The sequence below is a fragment of the Rhipicephalus microplus genome, chromosome 8 (genome assembly GCF_043290135.1).
Source record: "Rhipicephalus microplus isolate Deutch F79 chromosome 8, USDA_Rmic, whole genome shotgun sequence".
NCBI lineage: Eukaryota > Metazoa > Arthropoda > Arachnida > Ixodida > Ixodidae > Rhipicephalus > Rhipicephalus microplus.
In genome coordinates, this window is record NC_134707.1 from 34,469,018 (window position 1) to 34,490,132 (window position 21,115).

The window sequence follows — 21,115 nt, forward strand, 5'->3', positions numbered from 1 at the left end:
GACGTAGTCAGGCTGTTGATCATGATGATTATGTATACAAAACGAAGCCTTCATGAACTGTCAGTGAACAAAAGGTGCAACGTGCCTTCACACACTGCAAGATCGGCAACACTAATCGCACACCTGTCTGGCTCAACCTGCCGAGCAAATGGACCATGTTAGCCAAAGGTCTGTGTCAAGTGCGCCTGGAAATGATGGGCAACGAGCACAACCAACTTATGGTTAGGTGTGCTGCACTGCTGACAGCCACAAGCTGCCACCTTTTGTTTTGTTTATATGGAAGACAATGCCCAATGAGAAATTCTCCCCAAAAGTTACGTTCGCATCACTGAGAAGAGTTTTTTTCACCGAGGAGATGCAACACTAAGCGCAACGGGATTGTGCAAATAAATTTTTTGCCGTTAAATTTTTTCCAGAGTAAATTGCCGTGGCTCAACTTGGCTATGTCTGTTTATGCAAGTGATGTAAAGTGAACTGAAGAACTGCCCTGGCGTGGCAAAGAGAGCGATAAGTCATGATGTTCGTCACTTAGACACCGCTGGCGAGACAGCGGTAGTGATTATAGCAACAGTAAGAGCAACGGCAGAGTTCTGCTGCAGAGACAGGAAGCCGCGTTGTATCCATTCTCCTGAAGGTCAGTGGACGCTGCACGGTTAAACTTGCTTGACTAGGTCATTAAAGCGCTTAAAAAAAAGTATTTGCACGATGCATCTACGAGACCACCTTGCTTGAGCAGCGCTCTGTATTATTATTGATTCACGCCCTTGTGTAACGTCAAGGCCTCAAGATTTTCCAAATGCAGAGTGCGCATCTGAGGTGAGAGTGAGAGAGAAAACAAACCTAAGTAGATGGTGCACGTGTGGCGAGGGGGGTTGGTGAGGAGGAGCAGGCACAACTGGTAGCGTCTTGCTGGGCGACACAAGTGACGTCATCACTTTGGCAAGGTTTTCCGGCATGCACTGAATGTTCTAACCTCTGGCTTAAACAGCTTGGTTAAAGAATAGATGTCGTCACCATTATCTTTCTTTCTGTGCATTCATGGAAAAAAGTTGTAGACAGTCGTCATGCTTTTTGTGCGTGCCTTGCGAAGAGGAGATGAACTTGAGGACACCGACTGCCATAAGAGACGCATGGCATTTGTGACAACAAAAATAATATCGACAAGCATTAAGTGAAATGACACACAAAGTAGAAAACTAATGTGCCCAAAGACTGCAATAAGTGGAACTTGAAGAAAAAAGTTCAAAGATCTCGCAATGCGATGATTGATGTGACGGACACTGAGACACAGGAGCTGGAGGCGCGCGAGACGTGAGCGAGAGGCGATAAAAAAGCAATGCACGTCTCGACGTGTGATGCTGTGGGCGATCATACGGGTCAGACTACATGGGTCATACTTCACTACACCAGGTCATACTGCGAGAGCAGTCAACAGGCATAGAAGACACATTGCTCCATGCTGAGATGGCGAGCCTGATGCAGTGCTCGTACTGGCAACACTGCCCAAGGTGGTGGATGGGTGGCAGCAGCACGGATGGCTGCGTTCCATGGCTGGAACCTGCGTTGCCTGCCCCCAATGCTTTGGCCTGCTGTATTGTGTGTGCCAGTGCTTCAGCTCGTTCCTAGCCACCAAGCATTTGGCCACATATTTGTGGTACGTGGCCCAATCGTGGCACCCGACCTCCCCGAGCCACCAAACCACAATTCAACTGCTGATTGGCTAGCCTCACATATAGTGCTGGCGCCAAAAGACACGCAGCCAATCCTTTCTCATCGTCTACGCATGTTTACTTAATTAATCACAGTGGGCTGCATGGTGGCGGTCTAGTAATGTTGGTCTAGGAAAATTGTGAGAAACAACTCTAGGTACTTTGTTAATATGTTTCTAAACATAAGCCGGCCTATGAAGTTACTACTTGTAACACGCAAATGATATCCGTTTGGGCAGCAACTAGGCATCCGGAAACATTGCCATGATAGGTATTGTCTTCGGTAGTGTTGCCAAGTATTGTCTTCAGTAGTGTTGCCAGAGATGAACATCATGTGTGAGGGAGGAGTTTTTATATGCTCTCCATATCTTCAAGTTCTATTCAATGTGCCTCGTCTCAGTGCGGCTACATAATGCAGTGAAGCACCCTGTGGGCTGAGAGAGATAATTGTCATTCATTCAAGTGTACTTCTTCCTGCACTTGTTATCGGGGATAGGGAGGCTGTATTGCTTTGAGAGCGCAAAAAGCCTTTCAATTGTGTGCATATGCTCTGAAAGGAGGCATGTCTGAATTAATACTAGTATGTATGAAATTGTATGCCATCTAGATAGTCTCGCACGAAAGAAAATAATAATTTGTAAATGCTCGGTACGTCACGATGCACCCATAGTGCCTTTACGGGATGCCAGGGTGCCTGCACGGCAGTGCAGGGGCAACTGTGCATGGGTGTGAGAAAGAAGCTGGTAAATGTTACATTAATGTGGTAGTGTTTAGGAACGAATTTCGTGTCCAATCCGGTGTGATAGTCATTGGCATTGTCCATGACCAAGAAGTTCCGATAAATGTAAAGAACCGAAACAGGTCAAGGGTGCCCAAATAAGAGCCAATTTTCTTGGGGCAACTTCAGGAAATTATATTATGCAGTCGAATTGAAATGAAACGTGGATTAGTTTTGTCCCGGTAACTTTACAATTGTCTTCCACTTTTAAAGGTAAAGCTCGTGTATCTTTTAACGTTTTTTTTTTTTTTTTTCACAGTTCCTGATTGACTTTGGAATCACTTTGAGTACAATATGTGCCTGCTTCAGTCAATTTGTTAGACCTGCTGTGGTCGTTTTCAAGTTGTAGTGGGAGAAACAAGGCCTTTGAAAAGGAAGTAGCACTTTGAGACATTCCTTTTCGTCCATAGGGAGATGGGGGCATCAAATGCTGTTAGTACTGATATGGCATCTCTGTAAACCACACCTTGCGATGGCAATCAAAGAAATGATTCTAGAAAGTACAGTGGGTTCATTTTGCACTGCACAAACTGCTTGCACGATACCTCCTGATGTGAAAAAAATACTTTGCAATTGCTAATGCTTGCAGATGCTGAAGTCGCTCCTGCCACAGTTTTTGAAATGGACCTGACGTTTGGAAGCATTACCCTTTCAACCACTTCAGCCACCCCCTTATTAGGGTCTGAAAGGATCCTGAAATGTTGAGCCTATTTCAAAGCCTGTGGCCTGCTAAGATTTCAGCATCACAATTTCTTGACCCAGCCAGAGATACCTCTTTCGGAGTGTGTAGAATAAAGGGCAGCTTCTTTCTAGGGGGCCGTCTATATTCTAGTTACTAGCTAGTGAATCGAATGAACTGTTACCATATTTATTCAACTACAATGCAATTACAATTGTAGCATGAGGGTAGGCTTTTCATTGTGTTTATGAAGAAAAAAAATAATAATAAGAGAATAGTGTGCATTGTTGCACTCTTCAGACAAATCGAATTTCGATATTCAGTTGTAACGTGAGGTTGAACTTCTGGTAGAATTCTCAAAACAGTCGCCTTATAGTAGAGTAAATACGCTAGGTCAGGGAAAGCATAAAGAACATTAACTGTTGTAAACTTTAGCGTAATGATTGTGCCGAATTCAGGTCATTTGAAGAGGACGAGAGATAACCTTTTTCGTCAATGGGGTCGGAACCTCATAACCTTCTAATATCTTCAAGTTCTGAGGTTGTGAGTTCAGATTTCACCACTGCAAAAGAGGGATTCTGCTTGAATTATGCTTTCCCTGACCTGATTGTCTGTTCGATTCACTGGAATAGCGTAGTCTCGTGAGCGTTGTCTTTTTCTTCCAACTGTTTAGCTGCATCGACTTATTGAAGTTTTGTCTGATCTGGTGCTTTAAGCCTAGGCGCAGATCAACTGCAGTTGATCCTTCTCTCCCCTTTGGCCCTGCCTCTTCACATTGGGGGCTTTTAGATGCGGACCTCACATCGGCACAGTTCACTGCGCTTTCGGTGAAGGTATTCGAGACCGTTGGAGACGAATTCCAGTTGAGGGATGACGACACCTCAATGGATGTGGACGCGTAAGTACCTCTCGTCATGGCCCGCCGTTTTAGTTTGTCGTGCGTGTTTCAGGTGAGATATTAGAAATTGTTGAGCACATGGTTTCCCGGGCATAACGAAAAATTTCTTCAAGCCTATGATTACTCAAGCTGTGTCACACTTCCTGTACTAGTGGGCAGGCTGCTTTACGCACGCCTGTGTGTTGGCCGGATGAGTCCACGAGGAAGAGTCTGTCTGATGTGGAATTTAATCGCTGCATATCTCGGCCATTTCGTAGTAGGAGCAATGCTTCTGAGAGTAGCTTAGACTTATGAACTTCTGATGTGAGATGATGAATGCGGAACTTGATGTGTGCTTTAATGAAGCATAACATGGGATCGGCAAGCCAGCCTTAACTATGGTAGCATTATGGTGATTATAACTTTGACAACATCCCCAGAGGGTACCTGGCTGGCTGCAATTGTAGCAGGACCGGGGTTGAAGCCGTACAAACCCGAACGCTTCTTTGTTCAGGTCTGGGTTGCCAGTAACTACCAATTTGAAGCAGTTTATTAGTACATGTCACGGGTGCTAACACAGCAGAAGAAGAAAGTCTGCCACAATGTCATAGTACTTGAAATTACAAGGACCAAGGAAGAGGACAGGACGTAGCACGTGTCTTGTCCTCTCCCTTGGCCCCTGTGTTCTCACTGCTGTGGCTTTGTTTCATGTACTGAACAAACTAGCCCAAAAGTTTTTCTTGTCCTTCAAACGTAAACCGTCAAGGCGCGGTGGCGTGTCTCGTCAGCACGGTGCAATTCTGAGCAAAGCGCCTTCCAATTTCACTTGCGTCAGGCAACTCTAGCCTAATCGTTTAATCCAATTCAGTACTGCTGAGCAGCCCGATTTCTTGCTGGTGTCTGAAATTTATTGAAACATGATTTGATTCTTTCCCGCAAAATGATTGTGCTGCGAACTTGGCACACGACACTCGCAACACTACTCCTGGCTTCCTTGTGAAGGAAAGCATGGCCTTTGTGCAGGTGCATTTCCAAGTTGTATTGCTATGGCGCTGCTCATATGAGCAGGAAGAAAAATATTTCTTACAATTTTATTATGCGTCAACTCGTTCAATCTGCAGTACTTGTAGAGAGCACTTCCACTATAGCACCTATAACATAATTTGGGGTACATGGTAAATGTCTATCGTGGCTTGGGATGTGCCCCATTGAATTTGCCATAAAAACTCTGGGTTGTTACTTTTGTAACAAAATGATGTTTTGTGTGCTGAAAAAAGTAACTGGCACAACATATTTCGTACACTTTTTGAATGAATATCTCTAGACTGATGCAACCCTGTAAAAGTTTCTTTAAGTGGTTCATGACCTTGTGCACTCGCCAGCTTTAATTTGTCAGCTCTCACATTATCTCAGAATAAATTTTAAAGAAGGGTGCGAGCCTCTCACATAGAATGCCTGCTGCCACTTTGTCAGGGGAATAAAAAATATTGAAATATGTGTGTGCTTGAAAAGAAAATCACTTTTGCCATCTATGTACGAAATAGACAGATGTTTTTCGTTCACTTTAGCTCAATGCATCACAGTCACAAAGGAGTTCTGAAATGCCCAAGATCAGCTAGTATTGTTGAAGTCCTAAAACTGTTGATTATGGAACAGTGCACAAACTAGCTTGCTTTCCTCTTCGACTCTATTCAGTAACTTACACTTTCACTGGGCGGCTTGTAAACGCTGCCCGCTTTTCTAAAAAGTTCCCCAATTTGGGGTATATTTTGAACAATGGGTAATACGTAACTGAAATTTTGGAAGCGTTCTAAAATGCTATTCTAGACTAGGGCCTAGGCCTGACCTAAATGCCCCTGACACGCTAGTGTTCACCATTTCCTGCCCACAAATATCATCATAGATGTAAGAGATTAGGAGGGTTTGGGGACATTTTGAGCTGAATGCAAAATTAGGGGGTACGGTGTGTTGCTGGAGAAGTGGAAACCACACCGAAAATAAGAGACTTAATATTTTAAATGCCAAGTGAAAAAGTTTGACCTGAATTCACTTACACAAATCTAATCACTGTTGTCAACTACAGATAAATCTTTCCAGATTCCGGGATAGTAGATTTTGAAGAAAAGTCGAGCTACTTCTGAAATTCTTGGTTATTTATTTATTTATTTATTTATTTATTCAATATTTCTTACAGTCCCATTAAAGGGCATTGAGCGGAGGGGCATCAATATTTACATTGCATAAAATATACAAAGACTACCAGTGGCATTTTTGATCAACACTGAACCATTGCTGCTACTCTTAGAAAAAAAAAAAAAAAGAAAAACTTTTTTTATGGTGTAAGGATTTTGGTCATGTGAACGAAAAGAAATAAATTGGGTCCAAATCTTAGGAAGTTCTTGGAATTTTGTGCTAGGCTTCTCCAGCATCTGCTGCTTTTACGAAAACAAATGGCACCGACAATAGATACTGGCAGCTTATCTTGCTTGCGTTGTTTGGCTGCTTTGTGTCTCAGTACTGTGATGTTTTTCAAGCTCAGATGCGTTCATCTACCAACATTTCACACTCAAACCTCGATATAACGAAATATTGTTTACAATGAAGGGAATGAAGAATAGTCTTGCAATAGACATAGTTTTCTATAACGAATTTTCGGATATAACAAACTTGTTTTTCTGTAAGATGCAACTTTGTTATAATGAGGTTTGAGTGTACCACGTGTTTTGTTTGTTCCCGCCTTGTTGAGTTTGCTTATTGACGATGGGCGTGTGTTCTCTTTCCTTTCACCCTCTCCATTCCTTCCCTGTCTTGGGAAAAATCAGGGGCGACTCTATCTTGGGTCCGTCGTCGTGCCTGGAGTCTGACGCTCCGTATCTGTCGGAGTCGCATCACCCCGAAGTGATACTGCTACCGAGGACACCGGATCCGTCGGAAATGTCCAGCCAACTGACCGATGACTCTGAGTTCAAGTATGGCGGCACGATGAGCAACGGAGACAGCAGCCAACCGTTCGACGACCATGTCTTCGACGGCGAGAACCACGTGGGTTCATCGAAACACTCGACGACGAACGGCAACCTTCCGGCTCCGTTGATGCGGATCAAGAAGGAACCGGAGGACCCTCCCCCGGAACCGAAGCTGGACTACTGGGCGGAGCCGGGTGGCAGCGAGGAGGAGCGCAGCACGGCATCGTGGGACGCCCGCCCCCACGCGCGGACAGACTACATGGACGGCCAAGTCAATGGGACCACGTTCATGGGTTCGATCACAAAGATGTGCGACGCCGTGCAGAAGGCGGCGAGCGAGGTGGTGTCCCTCAAGCGCCGAGAGCACAAGATGAAAATGTCGGTGCTGAGGGCGAAGATGGAGTACTACGAGACAAAAAGGAGGAAGCTCCAACAACAGTCCGAGGGAGGCGGCGGTGTGGCGTGACTGCGTTTTCCCGCAGCTTAGTAAAGTCCATGCTCTAAAGCTTGTGGTAGCATAGGCCGAAACCTCGGCAGTGGAGGGAAGGCTGTGCAAACTGTGTTTTAGCTTTTTAAATCTTACGAGAAGCTTAACGTAACTCGGACCAATTTTGTCATACTAACATGCAATGCAGGCTCCAAAAGTGCCGAAATAGAATTCGCGTCATTGCAAGGAATGTTGTGTATATAATTGAGGAGACCAGGTACAGATTATACCTGACGGCTAAACTGCTGGCTCTTTGCATTTGCGTGTCGCGTAGAGGTGGTATTTTGTGGAGCACTTGTCGTTTCTAATTGCTTTTAGGTGTGGTACCCTTGAAAAAAAATGAATTGTTCGATGGCGCCATCTGTGACTGTTACGACAAGACTTGTTGCATAACATTTTGCTGCGATATGTGCAGCTGGCAGCGCTGGTTATCTGCAAAAAAATTCCTTTTTGCATCCAGTAACGTGAAAGACACATGTCTTCTTTATTATAGAACACTTGTAAGAATTTACGTCAAGTAACTCTAGTGATTGCCTGACATGCAAGAAACCGCTTTGTTTTTATCATCCGCAGTACCATATGTCAACGGCTTTTTTACCTTTGTTTGTCAGGCCAGGCAAGAGGATGGGACTTGTGCACGCTTATGGGTACAAGTTTTTTAATTTTCTTCCTTACTATTTTTTTAGAAAAAGACAAACTTCTCTAGCTTCACTGCGTTGTGTGTTTGTTAGCAGGTTGAATTTCAACAATGGATTTAAAGCAGCCCTCTGATTGTGCCTCGTTGCTCGTCTTCATTGTAGAGCAGTGCCTTCTTCGCAAGCAAATCGTCTGTCAAAGTCAAGCTTCCATGAAAGCTCATGTTAAAAACAAAAGGTTACGGCTGCCTCGGTGCCGCCCCGGGTATGTTAAACACGTAAAAAAGCAGCTGGAGGAAATGCGTTCTGCGAGTTTTCGGCCCAGACCCCTAAACGTTGCGAAGCAGTTTTTGCATTTTCGCAGAGTGGCGGCTGCATTGAACCCAAGCAGGCTATGTCAGTACAGCCCGAGGCTTGTGCCCTTCCTCTTGCATTGCAACAAACTTGCTCTAAAGAGAGCACAGAAAGCTTGCTCCGACTGCTCTACTGGAATTCAGCAGTAATTTGTCATGAATTATTACAGTGAGAGCTGTTATGACATCACAACACGGGTCGCATACTGCGCCGCAGTTGTCCGCCACGGCGGCTGTTGTTCGTAACTACTACGCACGAAAGAATAAAAAAACTCAGTAAATAAAAAACATTAAGGAGACTGTGGGATTCGAACCCAAGTCCCCTGCATGCCAGCCCAGTATTTAATTACTGAGCCACGCCGGTGCTTGAAACTTGTTTGCAAACTGGCCTTAGGCAGGTTTGATATTGGGATAGGAATTGCATTAATATGAGTAATAAAGAGTTTTAGAACTTAAGAGGAACAAGTAGATGTCACATGATGTGAATTGCATAACAAGTGGGTCGTCTATTGCTCCAACCCATTACAGAAGTTTGTTCTTGATCACCTTTTTAACTGTGGTGCATGCCAACTTCAGGTATATATCGTCATCAGCCACTCCATGAAAAATTTGCACAAAATTTCTTTGCAAGTGTGTAGCAGATACTGTGCTTCTTGGAAGAATGACGAATAATTGCCAGCTTACTGCATAAAAATTGGGATTCCTATGGCGTAGTGGTTACTCACCAAGTGTGCATTTAGCAGTTACACAAAGAATGTTTGGAAAAAGGCTCTGAAAGGCCGCTTTTTTAGCTTTCGCAGTGACTGTGCTGCGCAATCCACGCACGCCTGGCAGTTTTTTTCTCACTGTTTACTTCACATCAACAATGGATTTCAGTGATCAAAGTAATTCATGTCTTTTATTGTGTTAGATTTCATCAAGGGAATAACATTTTGTCAGCATTTTAACCTTCAGTGCTTTTCTTTTAATCTTCTCAAATGACAATACACCACTCGACATTAATATTTTTCTTTGAAAAGCATGTTTTTATATGGTTCTATATATTGTTATATATATATTGTTGTTTTATATTCGATATTCAAACGTGTTATAATTAAGTTTTACTACAGCCTTCTCGTCACTGCCAGCTCGGCAAAAATCATCCCAAAGTTTTGCATTTCTTGTTGCAACCACACACCTAGTTAAACCATTTAGCCGCCTTCACCTCCTGATCATCATTTTTGTTTTTCCTTTGTAATGTCATTGCTGGTGTGTTTTTGGAAGGAAATGTCATGCCTTCTTTCTTTATCTATGGTAGTTGTTATGTTACATGTCAGAGTGAATTCACACTCGCAAGTGGCAGACATCGTGCAGCCATTTTTGTCGGTTGCACGGTTAAGTGATGGTGCGTTGTTTGCTTGTGAAAGTGATTGTTTGAGGTCAGTCCCGTTATAGGTTTGAAGTTGTGAAAAGGCAGTGATGTACGCCGCTTTGTGCATAACATTAGGACAGTAACTATGTCATTGTGCATATTTCACATTTAGCTTTTAATGATGGAGTCAGTGTTTATATAAAGGAGTCCGTACAAACTGTTTTGGTTTGAGTTGGTAATTTATGTTCAATGTCGAAGAGAGCCATGCCAAGTGACGAAGACAAAAACTGTTGCAACACGTGTAAATACAATAAAAAACTTATTGGCCAAGAAAAAAAATTCTCTTGGAAAAAGAGCAATTTTGTGAAAATTGAGTTCATTTGTGACAAACCATTCAATTGTGACAAACCATTCAAATTTAAAAGTACTCATTTGTTTCGTTCATCAGCATTTGACAGCTCGTCTGATTGTGAATGTATTTACACCGGCCTCACTAAGTACAGTTGGCATCTGTCTTGTCGGGTTTTTAGTTTTATCCCCATATATTTAGGAGTTTATTTGCAGCATCATGTATCCCACTACCGAGTGATGCCCACAAGCTATATACAATAAACAGCCAGGAAGTGATGTAGACAGGCTGTAAAAGTAAGCGAGCTGTGAGAAAGTAGTCTCTTGTTTTCACTTCTCGTGGCACGTTGGAGCCTTTTAATTGTAACTTTTTGCATTCAACTTTCTTATTTCCTCTTGATAGGAATAAAATGCAGTTACATATGCGCATGTGCGTGACTTTAAAGTAACTGCGCCAGTAAATTGTTGCGAAAGATGAGGGAAGACATGGCGCATGCAGACTCGCAGATGAACGTGCCACAGTTCAAAGATGACATACAAGCAGTGAACATTGATGAAACAAGCTTGTCGGACAGTGATTTGGCTTCGTCACAAAGTAGCTTCTAAATTTACCGGCTCACAATGAGCAAGAGGTACCGAACGTTCGCTTATACATCCATGTGTAGTGAAACGTTGAGTGTTTCGAATACTACTCGGGTGTGCGTTGCCTGGGACGACACTAAACCTTGGTATTAATCAGAAGTGGTTTGCACTTGTTATTGTTACCTCTTTAAATTCGTTACAGTGCTTAGATATGTGGGAATAGCCATCTGCCGAGCAGTTCTTAAAACGGTCTTTCAGTGGGACGTCCTCTCTTGTCTTGTGTGCGTGTTTACTAGCGCAGTTATTAGGTCTATAAAATGACTGTTAGCTATCCAGACTTCACTGTATTGGTCAGTCTAGATGACACTACAAGCATAGCAGAAAATTGGTTCTGAGCAAGGCACCGAGATGTTCTGATGCTGGAAACATTTCGTAACGAGATTTTTTGAGACAGTAACTTAGGTGAATGCGGGGGTTGGTGCACAAGCCACGTCGACTTCTGTAGCCGACAGCTGTAGTCATTTGTACTGTCTGTCACTTGCCAGTGTGAATATATCTCTCCGATCATCACTGTGTGGCTCAGAGTTTTTCGAAAGCGTTGTACACACAGGCAAGCGCAAACAGTGCCAACGTTGTGAATTTGTAGTCTGATTTCGTTGCTTGTGGCACTCATTTTTCTGTCTCTTAAACACACTGCACATTATTGTTCCCCATATCAGTATGAAATAAGCACCTGATGGTCACTACTTAGTGGTGGATTGATTTCCATTTTCATGTACTAAATGATGCCTCATTAAGCTTTCAATCGGCATCGTCATTTTTCATTCCTTGGTCACAGGTTCTTCAAACTCTCATGCTTTTGTTGAGGTTGAATGTTGTCAGTGTATCATGTTGCCATTGTTTCTGCAATGGGTGTTATCGTGTGCTTGTGCCCTTGCGATTCATTACTAGTTTCTAGTTTTCTAGTAGATTTCTATTTCCATATGGGGAACAGTTTCATACGTTCGGCTGGGTGCAGTCTGGGTGGTTCATTGACTGATATTAGAATTGTGGCACTCATTGTAAGGCACTCTCCACAATCAAGTTATGCTTTTCTAGCACGTAAAATTGTAAACCTATGGTGTGTAGCAATGAGCCTTTTTGTTCATTGCTTGTCCTGCAGATGTTCGCGTGCTTGTAATATGTAGTACCAATTTGTTTCATTTCATTAGCAACTTTTGGATTTAAAGAATTTGCTTCTGGCTGTGCTTTTTTAAGAGGTGGTGGCAAAAGCTGGATGTTCATGTCTTGCACTGTTTTGCGATACCACTCTTCATCACCTGAGAAACTTCTTTGTTTATAAGGTGAGGTATGTCGTTTATGTAGCTCTTGTTATTAGTCCTTCCGAGGAAGGATGCATTTGGGATGTCTTACTGTCACAACAATAAACATCGCACACATCTTGCACATTTTTTTTGCATCGTTGTGATTAATTGTTCTCGATAATATATTTAGTGAATGCAGCGTTTTTCAAATGAGAAAGCTCAAAATGATGGTGATGGATGTTGTTTGACAGTAAGATCTTACAAATATGCTTCATTGTTTTCTTTCTTGAAACTGTACTCGGGGGTGGAAGTTCTAATTGCACCATTGTGCGCCGACCTGACCTGCTACGCCATGCTGTGCATAAACGGCGATTTCGGCTAAAATTGTCGATTGAAAGTGTAAACTACCAAATTTAGGCAATTATTGTCATCGACCGAGCAACACTGACAGTTGGCTACACAAAGGATGTAGCCGCATCCATATCTAGTGTAGTTCAGTCACATGTTCGATTGTGATCACATTGTAATTCGGTTCATTCATGGGTCTTGCTAGTGCTCGTCTCATCGCTGTTATCACCGTGGTTTCCCCACAAATGTCCTGACACCAACATGAGTAACTGTGGGTTATCTAGCAATGCAGTGAAATCTTGATACTAATTCGTACCAGGGGGGAACGTGGCATAATCGTACTCTGAATGGCAGCGTGCATTTACAAGTACAAATGTGCATCTCCTTATATGTGCCATTGCGTGCATCTCCATATGTGTCCATATGTGTGCATCTCCATGGCAATTGGACACTAAGTGACAACTGACAGTTTCATTGAAACACTGAGTGGTTTCGTGGAGTTATCTCCTGGCTAGTTGCGTGCAGCACGGCATCTATGCAGCCCGCGCCGTCGCTGCTGGGCGACTAGTTGTACCGTGTGCGCAGATTTGCCATGCCAATCACTCGCCCCGCTTCGCTCCAGACCAAGCACAAATCAGCAGAGTAGCTTGTTTAATTGGCCTGGCGATAAAAAAATTTCTGAAAGGCGAAGTGTGCCACGATTGTCTAGCGATTATGAAAACAAGAGATAAGCATCAGCTATCCCTTATTTTCTCGGAGTTATTTCTCTGTCAGCTGTGATGTTTAATGATGGGAACATGAAAAAGGGATATACACACACACATGCACTTGTAGGTAGTAAGTCTGGTCAGCTCATTAGTACTGAATGTTTAGTGAAAACCATTGGAATTATTTACGAGAAATAATTTTGATTGACAATAATGTTTGACCCCAGGAAGTTGCTCCAAAACTGACATGCGTTGCTCCAAAACACACCTTCTGGGGCTCCAAACCTGCTCCACCGCTACCATTTTCCTGCGCCGAAGTTGCTGCAAAACAGCATTATTCCTGCTCCCTGAGCTGCTCCAAAACTCCACTTCCACCCCTGTGTACTGTATTTCATTGTACAATTGACAACCTCAGTGGCTTGCCTTCTGTGTTCGCGACGCTGCGATGCACAAAAGGCGGCAACTAGCAAAACATTGCATATCATGGCTGGTTGTGTGCCTCAGATTTTTTTATGTAAGAAAAAAATGAAATGAATGAATATGCCACTAATCCTCGTTTACCTACTTGTTTTCTCTTCAACATTGTTAGCCATGTTTTTACCTTTACTGTGCCAAGCCTGTGCTGTCATGTATTTTCGCTGACCGTCTTCATTTGCTGTTTTTATACCTACCTGCTTTATGAGCACTTGTTTATTGTGTCGGGGAATCAAAGTGTTCCTTTTCTATGTCTGGTGCTTGAGGTTTCGGGTCAGTTTTGATCCGATCGTGGTTGGGGCCTTAGGCCAGTCAGTCTGACCTGACGAAGGTTGCGACATTGGGTCTCACCAGTGGTTGGCGAGTCATGTATTGACTTAACATATTTCGAGTTCTGGCCTCCATTTTGAGGTCTTTTGCTTTTGAGCTGCTTTATATAGAGGAACAAAGCCATCTTTGCGTACTTGTAGTCCGCAAGAGTTTCGAAAGGGCCTATTGTAGACACGCCGGCGTGCCAGAGGCTCTTAGATGGAATCACTATGCAAAGTTAAAGTAATGCATTCTTAGCTTCCCATTCTTGTTTGTGCCTTGACATTTCACATTGAGTTCTTATTCATTACTTCCTGTGTGCCTGATCATTTTGCTCTTTTTTTGTGTATGTGGCTTTCTCAGTTCATTTTGTTACACTGCAATGGAGACTGACTGCTTCGCACGATTACACACTTCGGAGCACTTCAGTTCTTTCCCTTAAATGTTTTAAAAACTTGAGGTTTGATGTGTTCATTTCAGTAATGAACAAATTTGAATGCTGCGGCGTTAAATGACTAGCACTGTTTCTGGGTCGTCAGTGATGACATGTGTGACATGTTCACAAGCTATTACCTGAAACATGTTAACAGATATTACTTATATAATGAAGGAATGATGACAACAAAAGGGAACAAACAACAAGCATCATCGCAAAGTAAGGCACCACGAGATCGACGCTCGAGCTCCTCCATCTTCCTCGTCCTGTCGCTATCTCGAATCTTCCACCTGCCCGTTTGGTTCGCCCAATAAACCTCTTTACATTTGGTGGAGGTGCTGGGTAACCACGTCGCCTACAACCTGGAACTCCGATCCCGCACCCTGCCGTCAACCATGCAAGTTGACGCTGCCCAACAAAAAATACCTCTCGCAGCCGCTAGTTGCCCCGGCCCGGTTCATCAGCGAGACCTTCCGATCTTTGCGGGCACCGAAGACCAGAACGTAGAGGACTGGCTGTCGTCATACGAGAAAGTCAGTGGACCCAACAGGTGGGATGACGCTGCTAAGTTGGGCACTGTCAATTTTTACCTCACCAACGTGGCTTGGCCACGTTGGTGAGGTATACGAACCACGAAACAGAGTTCGCGAATTGGTCCGCCTTCAAGGAGGCGATATGTGCCGTTTTTGGTCGTCCTGCCTTACGGAAGCTACGCGCCGAACAACGTCTGCGCACACGGGCACAGGAGCCAGGTGAAACTTTCACATCATATATAGAAAGCGTGATTGATCTCTGCCGGCGCGTCGATGCTTCCATGAGCGAAAGTGCGAAGATACAGCACATTATGAAGGGCGTTGACGATGATGTTTTCCAGGTGCTTCTCGCGAAGTCTTCTAGCACTGTGGCAGAAGTAGTGACTTTGTGCCAAAGCTATGATGAATTGGGGAGGCAACGAGCTCAGACGCGACGCTCATTCCAGACAATCCAACCAGTGACCGCACTGGATGTTATGACTGACCAGACAAACGTTCTCGCACAAATGAAAGATTTCGTGCGAGAGGAAGTGGCTCGGCAGCTTTCTCTGCTGCCTTTTGCTCAACGCCAGGAGCCCTCGCAGCAATAGCCACTGCGACACCCACCACCATTGGCTCCCATGCTCCGACATGTGGTCCAGGAGCAGATTTCCGAGGCTATGCCGGTGCCCTTGCAGCAGCCCCCCATCACCGCGCCTCTTATTTACGCTGAAGCACTAAAGCGGCGGCGGCCACACCACACCCCGTTGTTCCAGGGACTGCCGTATACCTCAGCCCCAACTCAGCCGTCCACCACCTGGGTTCCTCCCATGGCCACCACAGCCTCAGCTCACCCGTCTGCCGCATGGGCTGCTCCCCTCGTCGCCAATACTTGGAGAACGCGCGATAACCGGCCCATCTGTTTTGCATGCGGCGGTCCTGGCCATATCGCCCGTTACTGCCGCCGTCGCGTGCCGGGATACACAGACTCCCGGACACAGAACAGCTTCATGGGCCTTCCTCCATCTCGTCTGGAAAATTCTAGCCCTCAGTCAAGCTCGTCTTCACGGGAATGTCCGCGTACTATGTCTGGTCGCTCACCTTCACCTCGTTGTCGCTCCCTATCACCCATGCGTCGTCGGCCAGCTTCTGAACACGAGGGAAACTGACCGCCGCAGTTCAGGAGGCAAGAACTGCGCTGTCGAAATGCTCAAGTCCTCGCACATTGCCGTCGAATATTGTCGAAGTTTTTGTAGAAGGTACTCGAGCATATGCTCTAGTGGATACCGGTGCGGCCGTTTCCATGATAGACGCTAAACTTTGCCGCAAGTTCCGAAAAGTGACGACGCCTCTTAATATGATGTCCTTGCAAACAGCGATTGGGGACCCGGTTCAGCCTGTAGCCGCCCGTACTGTCCGACTGATGATCGCGAAGGACCAGTACACTGTTGAGTTTGTTGTCCTTTCGTCATGCTCACACGACATCATACTCGGATGGGATTTTTTGTCGCGTAACCATGCCATTATTGATTGTGCAAGATCGGAGCTTGAACTTTTCCCGTTTTACGACCAACCAACCAGCCGCATTCAACTCGCCGTACGCAAACTCGTCGTCAAAGAAGGCACTGAAATTCCTCCGACAGCAGCTGTGTTGCTCCCCGTGTTCTGTGACGGCATTAGGAACGAAGCTGCATTCTTTGAGCCATCAAGCCTCTTCCTTAGTCGAAGATCACTTCTTTTGCCTTATTCAACCCTCTCTATTTCTGAAGGAAACAGTGCTCTTTACCTCATCAATCCCCTTCCGTATCCCGTCGAACTGTTTCAAGGTGAATTTTTTGGACACGGGCATGCCATTGATAAAAAACAAATTTTTACCATGCCGCCAGATTGTTCCGGTGACTACGACGCCATCAGTGCCCTCAACCCTTCCGATATACCACCTTGTGAGCTTTTCGATTCATCGATTGCCGACGGACTATTGCCATCTGAACGCTCTGACCTCCTTCAGCTGCTCTACCAGTTTCGTGAATCCTTTGACATTGCTCAACCTACCCTTGGCCGAACTCCCAGTTTTTTTCACTGCATCGACACAGGTTCCAACGCGCCAGTACGACAGCGACCATACCGTGTTTCCGCCACGGAACGTCAGGTTATCACCGAACAGGTTGACGATATGCTCAAGCGCGACGTTATCCGACCTTCCCAAAGTCCATGGGCGTCGCCTGTCGTTCTCATTAAGAAGAAGGATGATACAATTCGCTTCTGCGTTGATTACAGGCGCCTAAATAAGATCACTCGCAAAGACGTGTACCCTTTGCCCAGGATTGATGACGCCCTTGATTGCTTACAAGGTGCCGAGTTTTTTTCGTCGTTATATTTGCGTTCGGGGTATTGGCAGGTGCCCTTAGCAGATGGTGATCGTCCAAAAACAGCCTTCGTGACACCGGACGGGCTATATGAGTTCAATGTCATGCCCTTCGGCCTCTGCAATGCGCCGGCCACATTCGAATGCATGATGGACTCGGTTCTGCGGGGTTTGAAATAAAACATATGCCTCTGCTACCTCGACAATATCGTCGTCTTTGCACCCGATTTTACAACACATCTTGTACGCCTGAAACATGTCCTCACGTGTCTAAAGAATGCGCAGCTCCAACTGAATCTCAAGAAATGCCACTTCGCTGCTCGGACGCTCACCATTCTCAGTCACGTCGTATCAAAGGATGGCATTCTTTCTGACCCGGCTAAACTACGCGCTGTCGGTGAATTCCCCAAACCGACGACTGTAAAACAGTTACGCAGCTTCGTAGGATTGTGCTCCTACTTTCGTCGGTTTGTGCGCAACTTTGCCTCCATAATTGCCCCTTTGACTAAACTTTTAAGCACTGCCAACGACATCTCATCATGGTCTTCCGAATGTGATCACGCATTTACCACTCTTCGCCGTCTTCTAACATCACCGCCTATATTGCGCCACTATGATCCCACGGCTGCAACTGAAATCCATACAGACGCCAGCGGTGTCGGTCTCGGTGCAGTTCTCGCTCAACGCAAGCCTGGATCCCCTGAGTATGTCGTTGCCTACGCCAGCAGAACGCTCAGCAAGGCTGAGGTAAACTACAGTGTTACCGAAAAAGAGTGCTTAGTCATACTTTGGGCGATTGTGAAATTTCGCCCATACTTATATGGCCGCACCTTTGCTGTAGTTACAGACCATCACATCATGCCTTATGTTTGTTGTCGTCGCTGAAAGATCCATCAGGTCGTCTTGCTCGTTGGGCTCTGCGACTTCAAGAGTATGACATCCGCGTCGTGTACCGTTCCGGCCGCCAACATGCCGATGCTGATGCGCTCTCACCATCACCACTGTCTGCTGAGGTTGTTTCTATATCTTCTATAGAACACGCGCTGTCCGCTCTTGACATCGACACAATGACCTCTGCACAGCGCGATGATCCATGGATAACTTCGCTTCTAGACGTCTTATCTGGGGTACCGACACTTCCTACCACTCGAGCAATGCGACGCCAGGCTTCGCACTTCACCATTCGAGGTGGCCTCTTGTACCGGCGCAATTACTCACCAGATGGCAGGAAGTGGCTGCTAGTGATTCCCCGAAAGCTGTGCTCTATAATCTGTGCATCATTTCACTCCGACCCGCAGTGCGCTCACGCCGGTGTCTTCAAGACCTACGAACGTTTAAGGAAGCGGTACTACTGGCGTGGGACGTTTACTTTTGTTCGACAGTTTATTCGCAGCTGCCACGAGTGTCAGTGACGAAAACAGCCACCGAATGCAGGAGCAGCTCCACTAGTGCTCTGACCGCCCATTTGATCGCATCGGAATTGACCTTTATGGACCACTGCCATTGACCACAGCAGGTAACCGGTGGGCTATCGTTGCTGTAGATCACCTGACACGGTACGCCGAAACTGCTGCTCTTTCTACGGGGACCGCTCAGGACGTCGCATCTTTCATCCTCCATCGGTTTGTGTTGCGTCACGGCCCTCCTTGCGAGCTCCTCAGTGACCGGGGTCGTGTATTTCTATCCGATGTAATCCAAGCACTTCTCCGTCAGTGCCATATTGTACACCGGGTGAGTACTGCTTACCACTCTCAGACGAATGGCCTGACTGAGCGGTTTAATCGGACCCTGGGTGACATGCTCGCGACGCATGTGGCATCTGACCAAACCAACTGGGACCTGGTTCTTCCGTTTGCGACCTACGCGAACAACACCGCTACCCAAGTCACCACCGGCTTTTCCCCATTCTACCTTCTATACGTACGTCAACCATCGCACACAATTCACACTTTGCTGCCATACGCACCAGATGTATCTGAGTGCACGACCGTGTCTGAAGCCGCCCGTCACGCCGAAGAATGCGCCAGCTAGCGAAGCAGTTTACTACGGCTGACCAGCAACGCCAGAAAAAGGCCAGCGATGACGACCACCCTCCTGCCGCAGAGTTCTCCACTGGAACCCTTGTATGCCTGTATGTACCACCCTGTGCACCTGGTTTGTCTACCAAGCTACTTTCAAATTACCATGGTCCATACCGCGTGGTAGAGCGCACATCGCCCGTCAATTACGCCATTGAACCGCTTACTCCACTCGGTGACCATCGTCGGCGTGGACACGATATTGTTCATGTGGACCCCTTGAAGCCGTACTTCGACCCGCTCGTTCCCACCTGTTGAATCGCCAGGATGGCTTCATCTTTCTCGACGGGGGCAATTATAATGAAGGAATGATGACAACAAAAGGGAACAACAAGCATCATCGCAAAGTAAGGCACCACGAGATCGGCGCTCGAACTCCTCCATCTTCCTCGTCCTGTCGCTATCTCGAATCTTCCACCTGTCCATTTGGTTCGCCCAATAAACCTCTTTACACTTAAAAGAAAAGGTTAAAAGTGGTTAGTTGCTGTGCTCTAAAATGAATTGTCATGAACATTTTTAACATTAAAAAGGTCAAGTGTTCTTTCATTCTTCAAGCTGCAGGCATGTTCCTTTGATGTGTCTGGTTTGTTATCGTGACTGTGAACGAAGAATGACTCTCATACCATGCACATATTACACATTGATCACTTGTACAAAAAGAAAAATGGACAAATGCTGAACACCTTATACTATTTTTTTTTATTCTATACCCATCACGATTTTGTTATCCTGTTAGTGCAGTACTTGCATTTTATAATGTTTGTAGCTTACCTCTTTTTTTTTTTTATGGTGCCTTCGAACATTGCTGCTATAATGTGGGCATTGCCTTCTTGTTTATACCGACACTATAAACATTAAAAAACATTCATTATCACTCGATTTTTGTGTGATGTCTTTTTCTTTCTGAATGATGAAGTGACTGCATCTTTGACATTGTGTTTCTGTCAGAAGACAGGACCTCCCTTGTAGCATGCATTGCTGGCATAACATTGTGGCTTCGTTTAGGAATGTCATTTGGTGCTACCAAACTTGATATATGTGGAGCTAGCGAAATGGCCTCCAGCACATTGGGACAGCTACACACCTATGGTGCGAATACGGAAAGCGGTGATGCTGGCGTCCTTTCTATCATGCTGCTAAGGAGACGGCCGTGCTCTGAAAATTCCGCAAGGATTGATGGCACTTGCTGCATAATTTTGGTGTCAAACTTTATATATCGTTATGCATCGGCCCCCACTGTGACATTTGTTTATTTATTAACTACTTGAATCACCTCGAAGGGTGTTACAGCAGCGAGGCTACGCGCTGAACTGGGTGCACCGACAAATATGAATGTGTGGAAAGAAAAAAAATTGGCAGATCCCACGCACAGTGGGAATGGATTATATGCAAAGCACGAAGGAGGAAGGTTGATTTGTGTTCATCGTCCATTCACGTCAAGTGTGTTACTAAATTTGGTATATGTGAAGCTAGCAAAACAGCCCCGAGCACGCTATGAGCGTAGCATGTTGTCATATTTTACATGACACGCATGTCATAATTATCACGTTTGGACGTGAAAAGGGTGAGGCTGAAACGATGACGCTGGCATCCTTTCTATCATCCGTGCAACCTCCAACTGGCCTCTCCTTACGTCCACTAAACTATGTTATACCCTCAATTCACCTTTCCCTCCTCTTCACCCTGGCATCATTGCTCCTCACTTGCATTTCCCTTTCCCACCTCCTATACCATTCTTTGTTCTTTGGTTTAGTTTCTCACCTCCTTTTTCTCTTAACCCTCGCATTACTACTCACTCTCAGGTTCTCTTTCTGCCC

General features: G+C 45.4%; 1 protein-coding gene across 5 annotated transcripts in view; it reads left to right on the top strand.

The window, feature by feature from the left end:
- Tbc1d15-17 (TBC1 domain family member 15/17) overlaps positions 1-21,115 on the top strand; it is a 78,528-nt gene that overhangs the window by 23,315 nt on the left and 34,098 nt on the right. Inside the window, exons 6-7 of one of the 5 annotated variants that reach the window (XM_075871512.1) lie at positions 3,956-4,064; positions 6,866-20,177. The exons of the other annotated variants lie outside the window; for them this stretch is intronic. Of the exons in view, the coding sequence (XP_075727627.1) occupies positions 3,956-4,064; positions 6,866-7,475 (719 nt within the window). The 3' untranslated portion in view covers positions 7,476-20,177. Of the gene's footprint in view, positions 1-3,955; positions 4,065-6,865; positions 20,178-21,115 lie in introns of those variants that run through there. 5 annotated transcript variants of the gene reach the window in all.